General features: G+C 45.0%; 1 protein-coding gene across 1 annotated transcript in view; it reads left to right on the top strand.

Annotated features, from left to right (window-relative positions):
- LOC139234769 (rho-related BTB domain-containing protein 2-like) overlaps nucleotides 1–14170 on the top strand; it is an 89604-nt gene extending 75434 nt beyond the window's left edge. Inside the window, exon 10 of the mRNA XM_070865460.1 lies at nucleotides 12815–14170. Within this exon, the coding sequence (XP_070721561.1) occupies nucleotides 12815–13008 (194 nt within the window). The 3' untranslated portion in view covers nucleotides 13009–14170. The remainder of the gene's footprint in view (nucleotides 1–12814) is intronic.
- Nucleotides 14171–22529: the final 8359 nt, after the last annotated feature.

Raw genomic sequence — 22529 nt, 5'->3', positions numbered from 1 at the left:
TTCTTCAAACTAGTGCCATGGGATCTTCTACATGCACCTGAAAGAGTAGACGAGGCCTCGGTTTAACGTCTCATCCCTCAGCATTGCACTGGAGTCTCGGCCTAGATTTTGCGCTCGAGTTTCTGGAGTGGGACTTGAACCCACAACCTACTGACTTGGAGGTGAGTGAGCTACCCACTGAGCCACAGTTAACACCGTGTAGTTAGACCAACGATATCTCCACAAGATCCTACAAATCCCCTGGGAGAACAGTCGCACCAACATCAGCGTCCTCACTCAGGCTAACATCCCCAGCATTGAAGCACTGACCACTCTCGATCAGCTCCGCTGGGCAGGCCACATAGTACGCATGCCAGACACGAGACGCCCAAAGCAAGTGCTTTACTTGGAGCTCCTCCACGGCAAACGAGCCAAAGGTGGGCAGCGGAAATGCTACAAGCCTCCCTGATAAAGTGCAACATCCCTCCTGACACCTGGGAGTCCCTGGCCCAAGACCGCCCTAAGTGGAGGAAGTGCATCCGAGAGGGCGCTGAGCACTTCGAGTCTCATCGCCGAGAGCATGCAGAAACTAGGCGCAGGAAGCGGAAAGAGCATGCGGCAAACCAGTCCCACCCACCCCTTCCCTCAACGACTATCTGTCCCACCTGTGACAGAGTCTGTGATTCTCGTATTGGACTGTTCACCCACCAAAGAACTCACTTCAGGAGTGGAAGCAAGTCTTCCTCAATTCCGAGGGACTGCCTATGATGATGAGACCATTTTACATCAGAGGTTCGAGTTTGTATCATTCGGTGATCTTTGAAAGAAATCCAATGTATTTTTTAAACCTGTCTCACTAATTCAATACAGACTTCTTGTACCTTGCAGCTCAATAATCTACATCATAAAAAGTGCTGAAAGTTTATACAGGGTTATTCAGACACAAATAATGCTGCTGATAACAAAATGGATGAGAATATTTACCCGCTTAACTCGCATGAAATGTTGTTGTTTTGGACTTGGGACAGATTGCTGGAAAAGGTGTGAGTGGATGCCAAAAGATTCAAAGCATGGGGTTCAGAATTATTTCCATACTGACCCGAACGACGTCCTCGAGTTGACATTTATGTATGGGAGCTTCACTCACTTTGAAGGCCCTGATTTGAGTTACGTTTCTTTCCATACACAAGTTTCATTGGCCATCAGCCAGCTGTCAGATGCAAATCTTTGAGATATTGGAGTGCTTAATCTTGAGGATGGTGGACAGTGAGCAATACTGGCGTCTTCCCAACACTACATAGAATTACATCTAATCTTACAGCACAGAAACAGGCCATTTGGCCCAACAGGTCTGTGCTGCTGTTTATGCTCCATATGACCGCATGTGCCTTCTTGAAAGACTGGATCGACTAGGCTTATATTCAATGGAATTTAGGAGAATGAGAGGGGATCTCATGGAAACATAAAATTCTGGCGGGATTGTACAGGTTAGATGCAGGAAGAATGTTCCCGATGTTGGGGAAGTCCAGAACCAGGGGTCACAGTCTAAGAATAAGGGGTAAGCCATTTAGGACCGAGTTGAGGAGAAACTTCTTCACTCAGAGAATTGTGAACCTGTGGAATTCTCTACCACAGAAAGTTGTTGAGTCCAGTTCATTCGATATATTCAAAAGGGAGTTAGATGTGGCCCTTATGGCTAAAGGGATCAAGAGGTATGGAGAGAAAGCAGGAATGGGGTACTGATGTTGCATGATCAGCCATGATCATATTGAATGGTGGTGCAGGCTCGAAGGGCCGAATGGTCTGCTCCTGCACCTATTTTCTATGTTTCTATGTTTCCATCCTACTCCATCTCCCCCTATCAACATAAACATTTATTCCTTTCTTCCCTCGTGTACTGATCCAGCTTCCCCTTAAATGAATCTGTGCTATTCGCCTCAACCACTCCCTGTGGTAGCAAGTTCCACATTCTCGGCACTCTGAGTGAAGAAGTTTCTCATGAATTGCTTATTGGATTTATTAGTAACTATCTCATATTTATGACCCCGAATTTTGGACTCCCCACAAGTGGAAACATGCTCTCTACGTTTACCCTTTCAAATCTCTTCATAATACCACCCGTAAGTAAATGTGCTATCAAACTGTTGTTGTACAATATTGATAATAGTGTGGTGAACTTCCTTCAAACCCCTCCATCCTACCGCTGGAAGGCAGTAACACACTCGTTGTTAGATCTCTTAATTTCCAATGAAATACGAACTCCGATTGTAGTTTTAACTTTTTAATCTTGGCAGAGAGCAATAACAAGTTCTTGGCTTCAAGCCAGGTCTTTGTTCTTCTGGCACCACATGGTAAAAATGGCTGTACTTATACCTGGATCAATTTACAGAAAAGAACTCGCCTTCTTTGACCTTATTGGCTCAATTAATAGTCTTTTAACCTTTTAATTGGCTCGCTACCCAAGGGTCCTAAAATGTCAAGTTGATTGATGCCTTAATGCAACATGCTACCACTCACGTAGCATCTCTGACTTGTTGTCTGTGAATTTTCACAGCCTGTCTAAATGCAGCCTGTTTGAATTCTCTATCAATCCCCACTTTGATTCTTTCACAAACTGAATCATAAAACATCAGGTATCACTGGTTAAACATTCGACAAAATAATTTCATACATGTTAATAGAGTTTCCTTCCAAAATTTGTTGATGTGTTTCGCCACATGTCCGGACTAGTAGCTTCCACACAAATTTACACCAACCCGAGTTCCATCGTGGCCACAATGGAAGTCTGGTTTTAGTAGGTTAATTAACCTTATTCCAATTTAATCCAAATCAATCTCTTAATTCAACCAGTAAACAACCTTCCCTTAAGCATAACATACAGACGTACAGACGGTCTGCTGGGACCTGCAAGGTGTCTCACCTGTGGGACAGCAGTTACAGCCGCCTGGTTGCAACAACATTTAATCAACATAAACAAACAATATAAAAGTAAAACAATTACAACAAATAGAATTAAACCATCCACCAATGAAGTTCCTATTGAACCTAGCCATTCAGTGGCTCCACTCCACAAAGTGAATGATGGGGGTTGCTTAAGTTTTTCTATCTCCTTTTGGATATGCTCCGCTAAGTGGGTAATTTCTTTGGAGCTATCTGGGATATATGTGCAACACTCAGTTCCGAGTAGGGTGCAAGTACCTCCCTTTTCAGCCAGGATGTAATCAAGGGCCAGTCTATTCTGTAGGGCTACTAGGATTGCTACCATTTCTGCATTGATTTTAACTAGGGCCTCTGAGGTATCATTGGCTACTCGTTCCACAACGGATGCCACGTTAATGGATTCCCTTGCCAGTTTAGCGGTCCCATACCCAGGGATCAGAATGGCAACGAACCTCTCTGTTTCTGTGATAGCTCTCTAAGGACGGTGTAAATGTTCCGACAGTGACTTTATATGATACATATAAGGCACAATGTAGGCTAAATAGCAGGATCCCATCCAATTCTGGGGCAGCCAAGGGTAGGCCTTGCGGTCACACACCCAATAGGTGCCATTATAGGCAATGAAGGTTAGCTGTTTCTTTGTCAGCAACACTCCGGGGCCTGTCCAGGCTTTTCAATCTGTTTTATTCAGAATCCCCGTTATGTTAAAAATTCCCACATCGGCCCAGTTTGGACGGTTCCGTGGCTTGATTATATTATAATTCCGGGAGCAGTTACTATACCCCATATTTTGTCCTCCTTTGATGTTTCTAATCAGACAGACCGATTCCCCCGGTCTTCCTATTCCCGTTATATTAGTGATAACAAAAAATGGGGGCCGTTTGGAATTATTGTAGCACGGTTGGTAACCCCCTTCAAAGGTAGTCAGATTGTAACCTGCTGACTTCCATTTACGTGCCCAGTTTTCCGTATCCTGAAACGCATTACCTGTTTTGTTTTGATTAATTATCCACTCACCCATTTCCGAGATATTCAAGGGAACTGGCCTCAAGGGAATCCCTCCCTTTGAGTGAATAGGTATATGCGCACACACCCAACAACTAGAAATGTTACCTTGTTTGGCATAAATATATGACATATATAAAAAGGTATTTACATGTAATTCCCTTGCTACCCTACTATTTCCCTTTGGTGCAGAAGGTCGGCTAGTAAGAAGTAGACCTATGCCTAGGATACTTACAGTTAATAATACAGTAAATTTATACATTTTCGCAAAAAGTAATTGTCCTTATTAGATTTCAGCTTCAGTTACGGGTGCTCGTTTAACGTGTGAAGCGTGGATCCAGGCTTTCTTTCCTTGGATTTTAACAGCTGCCTGGGTGGTCAATAACACTTGATAAGGTCCTTCCCATTTGGCACCCAAAGGTTCTTTATGCAACTTTTTCCACGTACACCCAGATTCCCGGGATGATGTCGTGTACTCCTTCGGGTGGATTACCCCAAGCTGCCGATACCTGTCGGGAAACAGAACTAATAGCATTGGTTAAGTTCTGACAGTATGATAATAAAGTGTCACTCATTAAGTGAACATCAGCTTTCCGTAAATCGATAGTTCCTGGCAGCGACATGGGTCTTCCTGTTATAATTTCAAATGGGCTTAGACCTGTAGTTCTGTTCGGGGTTGCCCTAATGCTACATAGCGCTATTGGTAGTGCCTGGGGCCATGGTGTTCCTTCTTGGTGATATTTGGCAAACCGTTGTTTCAGAGTTCGATTCATTCGCTCTACTTGTCCTGATGATTGTGGATGATAAGGACAGTGTAAATCCCACGTAATGTTCAGTAACCTACAGACTTCTTGGCAGACAGCACCTGTGAAGTGTGTTCCCTGATCTGAGTCAATGCTACTCGGGCTCCCCATCGGGGAATGTAATCCTTACACAAGACCTTTGCAGTGTGATTGGCTGTGGCTCTTTTAGTTGGGACAGCTTCTACCCATCTAGAGAATCTGTCGACCATGACAAGAATGTTAGTGTATCCTTGGCATGAAGGAAGAGATATATAATCAACCTGCAGATGCTGGAATGGTCCGACAGGGGCAGGGGGCCTCAGTTGGGGCATTACCGTGATGGGTCCAGAATTATTTTTCTGGCAGACCACATAGCGGTCTGTTACCAGCTGGGCATGTTTTTTAAATCCCCGACCCCACCAGCTTTTCTGGAACCGTGCTGTCATCTGTTGTGAGGCCAAGTGTCCCCACGAGTGGATCTGTTGGGCTAAAAAAGGCATAAGCGCTTGTGGCGCGACTGGCTGTCGGTAACTCTTTGTCTCCAGACACCATCTTCGCATAACTTAATTCCTGCCTCAATCCATGTCCATTTTTCCTCTCGGGAGCACTCGCCTTGCATTGTTTGAAGGTCTCGTGTCAGAGTCCTGAGTGCTTTCAATCTGCACATCTGTGTTGGTTCTTCTGGAGGAACGCCTTGTGAGGCGGCATCTTTAGCTGCCTGGTCGGCTAGGGCATTTCCCTGAGCTTCTGTGGTATTTTCCTTGGTATGGGCCTTACACTTCAGGATGGACACTTCCTGAGGTAATTGTATGGCCTCCAGTAAGTCTCTGACTTCTTTTCCATTTCGGATAGGTGTACCAGCAGCAGTGAGGAATCCTCTTTTCCGCCATAACAGACCAAAGTCGTGAGTGACTCCAAAAGCATAACGCGAATCTGTGTAGACATTAGCTGCCTGTCCTTCTGCTATTCGACATGCTTCTGACAGGGCCCGTAACTCGGCCTGTTGTGCTGACGTTCCTGAGGGTAAACATCCTTTTGCCACTACCTCATATAAGGTTGTAACTGCCCATCCTGCTTTTCTGGTACCATTGTCAACAAAGGAGGAACCATCTTGTAAACAGGATGAGGTCTGGGTTGTGCAGAGGCTCCTCTGGTGCTAAGGCTGCTTCTTCTGTTTCTTTTAAAATCTCCACGCAGTCATGCTCTTCACATTCTCCCCCCTCTTGCTCCCTCGATTCTGACATCGGGAGCATAGTGGCGGGATTAACCGGGCTGGCCCGGACGATGTGATTAGGAGCTTCCAAAACTGCTGTCCAGCAGGTCCATCTTGCTGCCGTCACCTGAGACATTCTATTCATAGACAGCAAAGCATGTACGGTGTGGGGACACTTGACCATCAGCTTTTGGTCGAGGACTAGACCCGCAGTGATCATTACCGCTCGACATGTAGCTTCCATGGCCCTTAGGCAACTTCCCCATCCGAGGGCTACCGCATCCAGTTTTGCCGAATAATAGCCAATAGGTCTTTGCCGATCCCCATGTTCTTGTGTCAGTATAGCTGTCATATATCCTTCTTTCTCATGGACAAACAGGGTAAATGGCTTACCACTGTCGGGTTTCCCAGAGCTGGTGCCGAACACAAAGCCTTTTTCAAACTCAGGAAGGCCTCTTGCTGTTCTTTAGTGAGGGTGATGGCTTCTTTAGAGGCACATTTCCCCTTTAAAATATCATTCAATGGCTGAGCAAGCTGTGTGAAGGAGTCAATCCAATTTCTGTTAAAGTTACACAATCCCAAAAAAGACCTTAGTTCCTGAATAGTGGTGGGTTTTTTAGCAGCCCGAATGGCTGCAGTTCTATCCTGGGTAAGTTCTCTCTTTCCTTGTGAAATCTTTTGTCCCAGGTATACAACCTTTTCTTGGGATATTTGTGCTTTGTCGATGCTGGCTTTTATGTCCTTTCAGCCGAAGGTGGTCCAGCAAAGCTCGTAAATCTTGTTCATGCTGGTCTTCCGTGTTTGAAGCAAGCAGGATATCGTCTACATATTGGATGACTGTGGATGACAGGGGAGGTAATTCTTGCAAATGGCTTTGTAAAGCCATGTGGAATACCGTAGGGCTCTTGTGGAAACCCTGTGGTAACCGGGTCCAAGTATACTGTTGTCCTTGGACAGTGAAAGCAAACCACTGTCGAACCTCCGGTGCCAGAGGCACCGACCAAAATCCGTTGGCCATATCTATAACCGAGAAATATTTATGTTCAGGTTTGAGGGCATTAAAAATGGTGAAGGGATCTGCGACCAAAGGAGCTTTTTGATCAATACACTGGTTAGCTTTCCTATAATCGACAGTCAAACGGCAAGTCTCATTAGATTTCTGTACCAGCCACACGGGGCTATTGGAGGAGCTATGCATTTTAATAAGCACCCCTTGTTTCCCCAATTGCTGAATAACCGGTAAGATTCCCACGATGGCAGTTGGACTGATGAGATACTGTTTAGTGCATGGAGGCTTGGTCCCTGTAAATGATGCAGGCTCCATCTGGAGTAGGCCACAATCGTTCTTATCTTTAGCCCATATCGGGTGTTCCTTCAATTCTTCTTTCTTCAAAGTTCGAATTGACCATGTCACCCGACCATCCTCGAAATGCAACGATGAATCTACTTGGATTAGAACGTCCATTCCCAAAAGGGCATTATCTACTGGGCCTATCCAGACCGGCGTGGTTAGTTCATGTGGACCCAGCCCTAGAAGTACCGGTGTTGTCCTTTTAATTTCCATTTTATGGCCCCCAACTCCATAGGCTGTACGTGCCCTACCATCCAATGGCAAAAAGTCTCCATATTGTAGGGGTAAGCATGTTGATTCCGCCCCTGTGTCTAAAAGACAGTCCACATCCTTATCGCCCACCCTCACAGTTATATATCGCCCATCTCCCCTTTGTTGTATTAGTGCGAGGAGGGGGGCCAGGGTGGGCTCTAATCGTTTTTTGCTATCCCAAGTAACTCCTTCTGTTGTTGTATTGTCAGTCGCTTAAATGCTTCTATGAGGTCGTTATCTTGTGACAAGCCTGGCTTGTTGGCTGAATTGTATCCCTGGCTGCGTCCTCTTCCCCAGCCACGACCTTTCTGTTTTGCCCTGCACGTCTTGGCCCAGTGACCTTCTTTCCCACAATAATGACATTTTCCGGGTAATTTTCCTCATAACTGTTTATCGGAATCCTGGGATTTCCATCCCATAGCCTATACAGCTCAGACTTTAGCTCCCATATCCCGATCTAATTGGTTACATCGATCCACCAATGCTGCAAAGGTAGTTCCTCTACCCTCCCAGTCCGGTAACACTACCTTAAGCATTTTGGACAGTTCTGGCTTTAGACCTGCCACGAAAGCTGCTTTCAGGGGTCCAAACACTTGTTCATCCATTTCCTCATCCGTATTATTCATACCCGAATGTTCTAGCCACGTGCATCTAAACCGCTCGTCATACTCCAGGACCTCCTCTGTTCCTTTCTGTTGGCAAGCTGCAATTTTTCCCCAGTCTGTCTTAGCTAGACTGAAGGCTTGCAGCCAGTGTTTAATCGCCTTCCATCCTGCATCTAAATCTTGCTCATCCTGCCCCAAAGCTTCTTCTACCTTGTCGTGCAATTTTCTTCCCTGTGTTTTTGGCACCATTATGGTCAAAATTTGCACTCCGTCCCAGGGATGAAGTTGATATATATTTCTTAAGCAGTCCAATTGGTCCCACGTTTTTACTCCCCCTTTCTTTGGATTGGGCAATTCCTTGGACCTTTTATCAATTTTCTCTGGGTCTGCCGGATCATGAACTAAGTATTTTTCATACACCCTTTTCTTCGTTTTTTTGGTTCCGCCCTCATCCGCAGTCTCTTCTGATTTGACTACAACTCGTCTTTTTTTAAACGGGGCAAAGCGCACCCCTAATTCTTCATCCTCCGACACTGTATTGTCGGAGGATTCAGAATCCGTATCTATTCCTCGGTCGTGTCTTCGGGTTTGCGCTTTTAATTTATCCAAACATGGGTACCCTGGGAATTGACAAATACATTTTCCTTTTCCTATTACTGTCTCTTGACCTAATAATTTTTTCCATTCTTTAATTTCACCTTTAAGATCTTTAACTTCCGCTTCCAGCTTTTAAAGTTCAAGCTTTTTCTGTCGCAGCTGCGCACAAACAGCTTGCAATTGATCCTTTGTACTGGTCAGTTCTCGATCATGTTGGGAACGCATTATAATTTCATTCCGCTTTCGAATCTGGCCCATAACCGCTAGGGACCATCTAGTTCGCTCTTTATTTTTCATACGGGTCGTTTTTCCCCAGACCCTTTTAATCTCGTCCAAGGACCATTGTCCTTTGGAGATTCCGTACTTTTGTTCGATCTTAATACAGGTTTTAGATAAGTTGAATTGTTGCTCTATGTATTCTTTCAACTGTTCGAGAATTAAATCTAGCGAAACTGCAGGTGGTGCCTGCCCACCTTTAACAGTTGTAGGCAATTCTTTGCTCTTATCTCCTGTTGCCATAATTTCTTTACTGGGGTCTCGAGTCGTAGGCTTTCTAGCCGATCAATAGGTCGGTGATTAATTAACTAACACACCGCCGAAGTTTCGACGTCTATGGGATCTCGAGCCGACTACCAACCGGAGGGTTCGCAAACTGGAGGCTTTCGGAATCGCGTAGAAGGAGAGGCGAATTTAGACTTTTGACCGAGGACTTTTAAAAAAGGTGTCCTTACCTCAATATGTAGGCCCGATGTCCAAAATTCAGTTTCTTTCCTCGTGACGCCAAAATTGTTAGATCTCTTCATTTCCATTGAAATATGAACTCCGATTGTAGTTTTAACTTTTTAATCTTGGCAGAAAGCAATAACAAGTTCTTGGCTTTAAGCCAGGTCTTTGTTCTTCTGGCACCACACGGTAAAAATGGCTGTACTTATACCTGGATCAATTTACAGAAAAGAACTCGCCTTCTTTGACCTTATTGGCTCAATTAATAGTCTTTTAACCTTTTAATTGGCTCGCTACCCAAGGGTTCTAAAATGTCAAGTTGATTGATGCCTTAATGCAACATGCTACCACTCACGTAGCATCTCTGACTTGTTGTCTGTGAATTTTCACAGCCTGTCTAAATGCAGCCTGTTTGAATTCTCTATCACTCATAGACAAAGAGCATTTGGGAGCTAATAATGAGAACAGGTGCCTTATAGCTTTAAAGACAAAGTATGGCTTTGTGCTAGTGTTTGGTGTTGTTGGTGGCAACAGTACTCTTGTCCATAAGAGAATTCCAATTAATTACAGGATTCCCACAGTGGAACATAGGAACAGGAGTAGGCCATTCAGTCCCTCACATCTGTACCGCCATTCAATCATGTTCGATCAGTACCCCAACTCCATTTACCCGCTTTAGCTCCATGCCCCTCACCTAACGATCTATCGATCTCAGTCTTGAATATACTCAAAGACTGAGTCTCCACAATCCTCTGGGTGGAGAATTCCAAAGATTCACCACCCTCTGAGTGAAGAAATTTCCTCATCTCAGTCCTAAATGCCCGACCCCTTATTCTGAGGCTGTGACCCCTGGTTCTAGACTCCCCAGCCCGGGGAAACATCCTCCCTGCATCTACCCTGTCAATACCTGTTGGAATTTTGTATGTTTCAGTGAGATCACATCTCATTCTTCTAAACTCTAGAGAATATAAGCCTAGTCTACTCAATCTCTCCTCATAGGACAATCCCCCCATCCCAGGAATCAGTCTGGTGAACGTTCTCTCTCTCGCTCTCTTCCCCCAGCCGCTCTCCCCCTCTCTCTCTCTCCCAGTCTCTCCCGCAGTCTCTCTCCCAGCCTCTCTCTCCCTCCCCCAGCCTCTCTCTCCCTCCCCCAGCCTCTCTCTCCCTCCCCCAGCCTCTCTCTCCCTCCCCCAGCCTCTCTCTCCCTCTCCCAGCCTCTCTCTCTCTCCCTCCCGCAGTCTCTCTCTCTCTCCCTCCTGCAGTCTCTCTCTCTCTCTCTCTCTCCCTCCCTCCCGCAGTCTCTCTCTTCCACCCCCCCTCTCAGTCCTCCGACGCTTCTCGGCCCCCCCCCCCAGCCACCGCTCTCGGCCGCCCTTCGAGATCAGGTCGACTGTCTCGGGCCTCAGGTCCTGCTTCTCGGCACCACGTGGAGGGAATGATTCAGAGCGGGGCGCGGAGCTTGACAGACGCATGCGCAAAAAAGACGCAGTACAAATAGTTACATCCTTAAAAAATACTCTGCTTTTCTATTTTTTTACCAAAGTGGATAACTTTACATTTCTCCACATTATGTTCCATTTACGCACTCACTTCGCCTGTCTATAATCCCCTTGAAGCCTCTTTGCATCTTCCTCACAACTTACATTCCCACCGAGCTTTGTATCATCAGCAAACTTGGATATATTACATTTGATCACCTCATCCAAATCATTGATGTAGATTGTGAATAGCTGGGGCCCAAGCACCGACCCTTGCGACACCCCACTAATTACAGCTTGCCAACACGCAAATGACCCATTTATTCCTACACTTTGTTTTTTGTCCATTAACCAATCCTCAATCCATGCTAATGTATTATCCCCAATCCCACGAGCTCTAATTTTGTTTAATAACCTACTGTGTGGCACCTTATCGAATTCCTTCTGAAAATCCAAATATACCACATCCATTGGTTCCCCCTTATCTATTCTAATTACAACCGCAATAAACTCTTAACAGATTCGTCAAACATGATTTCCCTTTCATAAATTCGTGTTGACTCTGCCCAATCCTATTATTATTTTCTAAGTGCCAAAAGCTTGGTCAAAGGTTTTAAGGAGCATCTTAAAGGAGGTGTGAGAGGCAGAGAGAGACAAAGAGGTTTAGGGAGTGAATTCCAGGGCCGAGCTGAAGGCACGTCCACCAATGCTGGAGCGACGAAAATCAGGGATGCACAAGAAGTCAGAATTGGAGGAGCGCAGAGTTCTCGTAGAAAGCAACGTTGGAGGGAAGTGTAACAAAAGTTGATTGAGAGTTCATGGAAGCCAAGATAGAGAAGGAGGAATAGAAGGCAGCAAAGAGAGTGCCATCAAAAAAGAGAAATAAAACTATCGATAATATTTAGTCGTCAAAAGGTAGAATTAATCTTGGCTTAGTGTTTTTACAAAATAGTTTGCAGAATTTTTTGGTGCTCGATCAGTATAATTGTTTCCAGTGTTTACACATGCTCTTTTTTAGTGTTTATACACGAGGACATACAGGAAAATAGAGCATGCAGGGAAGCCAAACTAAAAATAACGTTGAAACATTATGGTACATGGGAAAGCCTGAATATGTCATGGCACCATTTTGGTAGAAGCATAAACGGTATGGTTCCACCCATAAAACCACCAACTATGTTTTTTTGATGTTGAATGAATTGGAAGAAGCTCCTTTATCCTTACCAGGGTTGCCATTTTTATGATGGGCACAATGGAGTGGAGAGTTCCCACTAACAGACAGGCCACAACTGACTATCACGTCACTTAGTAAGGTAGCATTCTGGCCTCTGAGTCTGAAAGCCGTGGATTCAAGTCCCACTCCAGAGACTTGAGCACAAAATCAAGGCTGACACTTCATTCCGGTACTGAGGGAGTGCTGCATTGTCGGAGGTGCGTCTTTCAGATGAGACATTAAATCAAGCCTTGTCTGCCCTCTCAGGTGGATGTGTAAAAGATCCCACGGCACTACTTGAAGAAGAGCAGGTGAGTTCTTCCCGGTGTCCTGGCCAATATTTATCCCTCAACCAACATCATTAAAACAGATTATCTGATCATTATCACATTGCTGATTGAGGGAGCTCAAATTGGCTTCCTACATTACAACAGTGACAACACTTCAAAAACACTGCTTTGCTGGTAAAGTGCTTTGGGACGTCCTGAGGTTGTGAAAGACGCTGTATAAATTCAAATTATTTCTTTCTTAAACTGGGTTGGCGGGAGCTGTAAAAAGCTGCAGTTGCCGACGGGGACTCGCTGGATCAAACCCTTTAGACTCTCCGAGAGATGCAACTTGAAATGAGTTAGCACCCAACATTTCATTAAATGGTTTTATTGACATGTACTTTCAGAAAACCTGGACTATTTTGAAAAACATCGTTGGCCGCCTGTCTGGTTCCTCAAAGAAGATGATCATTACCAACGAGCCAGGAAGGAACGTGACAAAGAGGACTACTTGTGCCAGAAGCGCCAGCTGAAGCGCAAGTGGTTCTTCTGGAATTCGAGTTCGCCGTCTGCAGCCTCGTCCTCCTCCACCGTAGTTTGAAAACGTGGTTTGGATTGAAGGACCAATTTTTTTTTTAAACTAACCGTTAATCCAGCGCACGACAATTTCGAAGGCGTTTGTCCTGATCGGCCAGACCCTTGCTCGGTTTTGACAACCAGTGGGCCAGAGCGGTGCAGATCGGCTAAGTCGTGGCAATCTTCAGTGAGTTTTTATTTTCTGATGGCCAACATCTCTCTCATGCGGGCACACACAAACTCACACCAAACACACACAATGTCTCACACACACGTCTCTCTCACACACACAAACACACACGCTCACACACAGACGCTCACGCTCACACCACTCACACACACACACACACCATACACACCACACACACCACCGACACACACCACATACACACACACCACACCACACACACATACACAGCAGCAACAAACCTGTGCTGCTGACACAGCCCCGTGACTGTTGGTCACAGAAGACTTGGCCGACTTTTGTGACACTTTTCCCGCCTCTGCCATATCGATCACAACTGCTGCGAACGGGTGGGAGATGTTCGGCCGTGAAGAAGTAACGAGCGACTTTCATAAAACCTCATTTGCAGACAAGGGGTTGTCTAGTACAGTGTTACAGTTCTGGAAAGCATGATACTCCTCCTTGCATGGATCCTGCTATGGCTGAGCCAGTTCGAGTAAAAACTGGTATATTCTAGGATTCATATTTGGGCACCAACTGGATGGTCCATATAGTTCATATCTACATTAATTGCCGTTAAAAAAGAATAAATCAGGGTTTTATTTTATGGAAATTTAGAAGTAAAATACTATATTTTCCCCCCTCCCAAATGTAAGTATTTTATGAAAGTTTGATTAATTGACTTCAAAAGCACTCTCTGAATTTGAAATTTATAGTTTACACACTGAGCTCATGTACAAAATGTACATATTTTGTATTGAAAAAAATGAACTGGGAGTTTATCAGTGAATTGGTCTCGATCAGGAACGACGTGATTCCTTTTCTATATTAAGTGTAAGAAGCAGTGTTGTGAAATAGTGCATGAGCAAGCGGCACTGCGACACATGTGTCACGTTCTGAGTGCTGGAGGCGATGACGTGAGGTTGTAAGCGAATGCGTAGAATTTATTTCCTCGCCACACTGCGGAGATTTTCCAATTTTAGCACACGAAACGTTTTTTGCAGGTGATGATTTTCAAATTGTGATATTTTACTAAAAAAAATGGAATTGCAGTTTTTCTGCCGCTGCTTTTTGACTGAACTGCACTACGTCAATAGGACAGGACGAGCCTTAGGGGGAGACTGAATCCAGGGTCATGCTCACAACAACAAAAGGCATCCGCGGATTTTTTTTCATGCAACTCTTAACGCAATCACGTGCATTGAATCTTGCTTCCTGAGTGTTGGCCTGCATCAAGGACATTCTCCACAGGTTCGGTCAACTAGGAATCAGAATGGAATCTTAATTAACTGAGTAATAGAGCTGGACAATTTTGAACTGGATTGGGCTGAAACTTGGGTAGAGCATATTTTCGAGCTTGCAAGCAAAGAAATAGATGGCCATAGACAGTGCAGCACGATGTGCCCACGTGCCATTTGATTGGCTCCTGTGCATGCCCCGGGGTCAAGCGCTTGCGCTGTGGGTGCTGTGAGCCTCTGGGAAGAACTTAGACCGTTCCAGATATCGTGCACCAAAAGATCCGATGCAACGATGCAGCATTTTTAACGGATTGACCCAAAACAAGGGGAGAGTAAATAAGCACAGTTTGTGAGACGTTCAGCACCAAGGAGAGTGTTCCTTAATGGGCAGTTCCTTCACAAACGGGCACAATTAAGTGTCTCTTACATGTAGCGACAATCAGATGCAAGCTAAAGTGGCTCTGGCGTCTCGTGAAATAGTTATGCAAGGACACAACTCCATGGAGCCAATTTCAGAGCCTCCAGCAAATCTCGTGGTGGTTTGTTGTAATTGTACAAATAGCGGTACTTTTGAGCAGCGCCACTTTGGCAAGCATCACATCGATGCTACAGAGTTTCTGCGTTGTGTGGCTTTAGATGGAACACGCGGTCCTTTTAACTTCTTATTCATTGTAGGAGGCTGAAGCTGTGCCGTCTTTTCAGAGGAATCACATGTTTACCGTAGTCTGTTGCCTGTTGTGAATTTAATGAGTTTTTTAAAAAAGGAAATAAAACAGGAAGTTGTATTTTGGGTGGTTGTTTAATGGCAAGCGATCCCGTTAAAGGGTAAAAGGAGTGTGAAAATATTTTAAATATTGTCAATTGATCGGTTTTATCTCTTGACTGTCGAGCTCCTTGTGTAAATACACTGGAGTTCTTGTGTAAGCGTGGTTTAAAACTACTCTCTACCTTTAGAGATAGAAGCTTGTAAAATGTGTAGTGGGACGCGCCAACGTGTGGTTTAAACGTTGTCGAAGCCTGTGTTAGAGTAGTGGAGCATTTGTAGTGTGTCTTCTCAGAGGGTTGTAAATCTGTGGAATTCGCTGCCTCAGAGAGCAGTGGAAGCTGGGACATTGAATAAATTTAAGACAGAGATAGACAGTTTCTTAACCGATAAGGGGTTATGGGGAGTGGGCAGGGAGGTGGAACTGAGTCCATGGTCGGATCAGCCAGGATCGTATTAAATGACGGAGCAGGCTCGAGGGGCCGTATGGCCTACTCCAGCTCCTATTTCTTGTGTTCTTCGGTCAAACTACATCCTGGTAACTGGTTTGCCAATAAAAAAAGATAATACCTTGACCGGAACTGTGCGGAGTTCCCAATTCGATATGAAGGGAAAACCTGTAGCAATCCAATAGGAAGCACTGCTAAAGGATGGCTGTGCAGCTGATTTACCGCTGCTCTCACTACGACATGTGTGTGATGATCACGGAGGTCCAATCCACAAGGCCACAGTTGCGAGATGGAGGTTGACCACTGGGCAAGCGGCTTGCCTTGACGAGAGCTCTCCTGAACAGTGCTGTTTTTGATCCTTTGTGTGGAGTGTGAGTAACCAGTGAAATAGTAATATAAACCGGAAAACCTGGAAACGAAGAGCATCTGGAAAGAAAAGCAGACAGGTTGCAGCTTTGCCTGTTGACCCCTGAGTCAGAAATAGTCTTGGACCAGGCACCAGAGGAGAATGATTTATGGTCATTGGGAAAAGAATCAGAGGGGAGATGAGCAAAGTTCCTGTTCGTGGCCACATGGTGATCTGCAGCTCCCACGCAGGCCGCTCAATGGCGTTATAACGGGAGGAACCGCCGCATACGCGGCAATTTGAATTAACAGGAATATCGGAGTTGAGGAGAATTTTATTTCCGCAGCGACTTTATGAGGATCTGGAATTCACTGCCTGAAAGAGTGGGGTAAGCAGATTCAATCTTAACTTTCAAATGGGAATTGGATAAATATTTGAAAGGGAAAAATTACATCATCATAAGCAGACCCTCGGAATCGAGGAATACTTGCTTCCACTCTAAAAATGAGTCCTTAGGTGACTGAATACGGGAATTACAGTCTCTGTCACAGGTGGGACAGGCAGTGGTTGAAGGAAAGGGTGGGTGGGAAGTCTGCCGCACGCTCCTTCCGCTGCCTGTGCTTGGTTTCTGCATGCTCTCGGCGACGAGACTCGATGTGCTCAGCGCCCTCCCGGATGCACTTGCTCCACTTAGGGTGGTCTTTGGCCAGGGATTCCCAGGTGTCGGTGGGGATGTTGCATTTTATCAAGGGGGCTTTGAGGCAGAGGAAACGTTTCAAAAATTACAGGCTGTGGGGAAAGAGCAAGGAACAGTCGGACTAATTGGATAACTCTTTCAAAGAGCCAGCACAGGCACGATGGGCCGAAGAGGCTCCTTCAGTGTTGAAAGATTCTATAAGGCCGGACAGCCCATTTATTGGGTTGACTAAAATAAAAGGGAGGGTGGAGAACAAAGGAGAAATGTGCTAACTGCTCTTGGGGTGGGGCAGATAATGGCCTTAAGAGCCTGCAGACACGTTTTAAGAAGCTGGAGGGAGATTAAAGTGCTCGGAGACTTGTAAAGGCCAGACTGTGAAACAAGGACATTAGGAAGATAAAAAGGCAAGTAAGTACAGCTCCGAAATGAAATGAAATAAAACAATGGGATGTTAACGGGGGGAAAGTGGGAAACAGCAAAAGTCCAAAGAGTGATAGTGGTGGACAGGGTGAAATGATGACTTTCGACAGTATTAATGACAAAAGATGCAGGTACTGGTACTCTAGATGGATAACTGCTGCTTGCAGCCAGCAAGGATTTGACAGAGTGGGCTATCTGGGCATAGAGATCAGTATTGTAAGTGGTCCGGGGCTGTTGTCCTGCAATGTATTCATATTACGCATGCTTTCTGGAGAATGGTTTGCTTTTAGCAGCTAGTCAGGGCCCTGTCTGATCCTGCGAATCTCTGGCTAAACCCCTTTGATGAATAATTCTTGTCTTGCAACCCTGTTTGGAAAATGCAAGGTGCAAAAACCCTAAGCACAACCATGACAACATTTCTCGAAATACCGACCCTGAAATAAAAGCGTTGCGATTTATAAATTGTTACAGTCGCTAAACGTTTTTGAGTTTTGAATACTTTTAACAGATTTTGAAATATGCAGTACGGCCCTCTAATATACCACAACTTCCAATGTAACGCACACAGGAGATAACACACACAAGCTTTGCTTGCTATGTATTACGGCATTGTAAGTGCTGTCGAAATGGGGGCAATATTTAACATAACCAGCCCGTCAGGAAACTGCCGGGATTGGGAGCCACACTGGTTTTGCAACTCGCCCTATTTCATTCTCCATTGGAGTCAGTGGAGAGCAATATTGGGCAGGGTGTAAAACCGATGTTCCACCCGATCTCTTGGGTGTCCTGCCCAGAGAGTTAGGCTAAAATTATCCCCCCCCTGTGTGTTTGCCTTTTTGTCACGCATAACAACCAGAGCAATTACTTTCCCTGTTGTCTTTGATTCGCACACAAATAAAAATCGACCTTGAATATGACTCGCGACGACACTGTGTATTGTGATATGCTGCACTTGTTAGGAACAGAAGGAGGCCATTCAGCCCGTCGAGGACTGTTCCACCATTCAATCACATCATGGCTGATCTGTACATTGACTCCATCTACCCGTCTTAGTTCCATATCCCTCAATACCCTCACCCAACAAAAACCTATCCATCTCCGTTTTGACACTTTCAATTGACCTCCGGCCTCAACAGCTTTTTGGGGGAGAGAGTTCCAGATTTCTGCTACCTATTGTGCGAAGAAGTGCTGCCTGACTCCTGTTGCGAATGACTTCTGTCACTATCAAAGAACCCCTTCTCTATCACATGCCTTCGTACCCTGACCTTCGCTGCTCTGTTGATTTTTCCGTCCCAGATGGAGAAACACCTTTCACCATAATGCAGCTCACACTGTAACACACACAGTGTCTGGCTCCAAATGCTGCTGTTATCAAGCAGAGTGCCTGTATGTAACTGAGAAATCTCACAGATCTTTTCATTTTAATGTTGCACACAATTACACCATCATCAGGCAAACATTTTGCATTCAAGATGGTGACACTGTTGAAAAGAGATTTTTACAATGGATGTAATCTTATCTGCCGTGATATTAAAGGGCTCCGCTGTCTTTTAGTCCAGTGAAAACGTGCACAGAAACACAAAATGCCGTTTTTATTATTTTTATTTTCAGTATTTTAATTGATGGGCAGTATGCTGTTTTAGTTAAGGTGGATTAAACAAGCAACACAAGCACCTTAACACTAAGCGCACACTTTGGAAAGGGTTAGTAAAGGAAAGGAACCGATGTCCTAGGCAGAGTGTTTGCTAGTGCTGTTCGGGAGGGTTTAAACCAAAATGGCAGGGGGATGGGAATCTATGCAGGGAGGCAGAGGGAAGTAAAAAGGGGGCAGAAGCAAAAGGTAGGAAGGAGAAAAGCAAGAGTGGAGGGCAGAGAAATCAAGGGCAAAAATCAAAAAGGGCCACATTACAACATAATTCTAAAAGGACAAAGAGTGTTAAAAAAACAAGCCTTGAAGGCTCTTAGTCTCAATGCGAGGAGCATTCGTAATAAGGTCGGTGAATTAACTGCGCAGATAGCTGTTAACGGATATGATGTAATTGGGATTACGGAGACATGGCTCCACGGTAACCAAGGCTGGGAACTCAACATCCAGGGGTATTCAATATTCAGGAAGGGCAGACAGGAAGGAAAAGTAGGTGGGGTAGCGTTACTGGTTAAGGAGGAGATTAACACAATCGTAAGAAAGGACAATAGCGTGGATTATGTGGAATCTATATGGGTAGAAAGTGGGAGTTGTGTATAGACCACCAAACAGTAATCGGGAGGTCGGGGATGGCATCAAACAGGAAATGAGGGATGTGTGCAGTTATCATAGGTGACTTTAATCTATATATTGATTGGGCTAACCAAACTATAGCAATACTGTGGAGGAGGATTTCCTGGAGTGTATAAAGGATGGTTTTCCAGACCAATATGTCGAGGAACCAACTAGAGAGCAGGCCATCCTAGATTGGGTCTTGTGCAACAAGAGAGGATTAATTAGCAATCTGGTCGTGTGGGGCCCCATAATATGGTAGAATTCTTCATTAAGATGGAGAGTGACACAGTTAATTCAGAGACTTGAGTCCTGAACTTAAAGAAAGGAAACTTCGACAGTATGAGACGTGAATTGGCTAGGATAGACTGGAGAATGATACTTAAAGGGCTGATGGTGGATAGGCAATGGCAGACATTTAAATATCACATGGATGAACGACAACAATTGCACATCCCTGTGTGGCGTAAGAATAACAAAGGGAAGTTGGATCAACCGTGGGTAACAAGGGAAATTAGGGAAAGTGTTAAATCCAAGGAAGAGGCATTTAAATTGGCCAGAAAAAGCAGCAAACCTGAGGACTGGGAGAAATTTAGAATTCAGCAGAGGAGGACTAAGGGTTTAATTAGGAGGGGGAAAATAGAGTATGAGAGTAAGCTTGCAGGGAACATAAAAACTGACTGCAAAAGCTTCTATAGATATGTGAAGAGAAAAAGGTTAGTGAAAACTAATGTAGGTCCCTTGCAGTCAGAATCAGGTGAATTCATAATGGGGAACAAGGAATTGGCAGACCAATTGAACAAATACTTTGATTCTGTCTTCATTCAGGAAGACACGAATAACCTCCCGAAAATACTAGGGGACCGAGGGTCCAGCGAGAAGGGGGAACTGAGGGAAATCCTTATTAGTCAGGAAATGGTGTTAGGGAAATTGAAAGGACTGAAGGCTGATAAATCCCCAGGGTCTGATAGTCTGCATCCCAGAGTACTTAAGGAAGTGGCCCTAGAAATAGTAGATGCATTGGTGGTCATTTTCCAACATTCCATGGACCCTGGTTCAGTTCCTATGGATTGGAGGGTAGCTAATGTAACCCCACTTTTTAAAAAAAGGAGGGAGGGAGAAAACAGGGAATTATAGACCGGTTAGCCTGACATCGGTGGTGGGGAAAATGCTGTAATCAATTATTAAAGATGTAATATCAGCGCATTTGGAAAGCAGTGACAGGATCGGTCCAAGTCAGCATGGATTTATGAAAGGGAAATCATGCTTGACAAATCTTCCAGAGTTTTTTGAAGATGTAAATAGTAGAGTGGACAAGGGAGAACCAGTGGATGTGGTGTATTTGGACTTTCAAAAAGCTTTTGACAAGGTCCCACACAGGAGATTAGTGTGCAAAATTAAGGCACATGGTATTGGGGGTAATGTATTGACGCGGATAGAGAACTGGTTGGCAGACAGGAAGCAAAGAGTGGGAATAAACGGGTCATTTTCAGAATGGCAGGCAGTGACTAGTGGGGTGCCGCAGGGTTCAGAGCTGGGACCCCAGCTATTTACAATGTACATTAATGATTTAGACGAAGGAATTGAATGTAATATCTCCAAGTTTGCAGATGACACTAAGCTGGGCAAGCTGCGAGGAGGATGCTAGGAGGCTGCAGGGGGACTTGGAGAGGTTAGGTGAGTGGGCAAATGCATGGCAGATGCAGTATAATGTGGATAATTGTGCGGTTATCTACTTTGGTGGCAAAAACAGGAAGGCACAGTATTATCTGAATGGTGACAGATTAGTAAGAGGGAAGGTGCAATGAGACCTGGGTGACATGGTATATCAATCATTGAAGGTCGGCATACAGGTACATCAGGCAGTAAAGAAAGCAAATGGCATGCTGGCCTTCATTGTGAGAGGATTTGAGTATCGGAGCAGGGAGGTCTTACTGCAATTGTACAGGGCCTTGGTGAGACCACACCTTGAGTATTGTGTGTAGTTTTGGTCTCCTAATCTGAGGAAGGACATTCTTGCTATTGAGGGAGTGCAGCGAAGGTTCACCAGACTGATTCCCAGGATGGCAGGAGTGACATGAAGAAAGATTGGATCGACTAGGCTTATATTCACTGTAATTTAGGAAAATGAGAGGGGATCTCATAGAAACATATAAAATTATGACGGGATTGGACAGGTTAGATGCAGGAAGAATGTTCCCGATGTTGGGGAAGTCCAGAACCAGGGTCACAGTCGAAGAATAAGGGGTAAGCCATTTAGGACCGAGATGAGGAGAAACTTCTTCACTCAGAATTGTGAACCTGTGGAATTCTCTACCACAGAAAGTTGTTGATGCCAATTCGTTGGATATATTCAAGAGGGAGTTAAATGTGGCCCTTACGGCTAAAGGAATCAAGGGGTATGGAGAGAAAGCAGGAATGGGGTATTGAAGTTGCATGATCAGCCATGATCATATTGAATGGTGGTGCAGGCTCGAAGGACCGAATGGCCTGCTCCTGCACCTATTTTCTATGTTTCTAAAGTTGATAGGAGTCTTTCAACGAGCCGGCACAGGCACGATGGGCCGAATGGCCTCCTTCTGTGCTGTATGGTTGTCTTATCACCTTCTTACCAAATTAGTTTCTCTGGCTGAGAGGATTTTGGCACGAGCCCTTTATGTGCTTGTACAATAATCTAAATGGATGGAACACCCTGCCCTACAACGTTTAAAACATCACTGCACTGTGTGACTGCAGTACTGATATTCCTCCACTGGGTGTCACTCATGGCATTTAGCAACTCCAGCAAACTAGCATTGGCTGATTGCCTTGGCAAGAAAAATAACTGTTCATCGCTGACAGGTACAACTTGAAAACTGTGCCCTCGAAACCGTATTTGCTTCTGAACATGTAACCGTGGCGTAGTGTTAAAGGGGGCATTGAGGCAACGTTAAAGGGGCAGTCACGCAGGAATCTTGTTGTTTTAGTTGCTTGACCTGCCATGATCATCGCGGCACTAAGAACTGCGCAGAGGAAGCCAGTACATCAGCCCCACAGCCAGAGAATACCCGCCCCTGACCTGCCAACTCTCCAAAAGGCCTCGGAATGTTTCAGTTGTGAGATATTGCACAGGACTCCTACGGCGGTGCATGGAACTGTTCCCCCATAATCTTCATCTGCTGTGTGAGATCATTTCTTTGCCAGCAGCCCTGC

The sequence above is a fragment of the Pristiophorus japonicus genome, chromosome 22 (genome assembly GCF_044704955.1).
Source record: "Pristiophorus japonicus isolate sPriJap1 chromosome 22, sPriJap1.hap1, whole genome shotgun sequence".
Lineage (NCBI taxonomy): Eukaryota > Metazoa > Chordata > Chondrichthyes > Pristiophoridae > Pristiophorus > Pristiophorus japonicus.
Note: the sequence above shows the minus strand (reverse complement) of the source record. Positions and strands in the feature narration are given on the sequence as shown.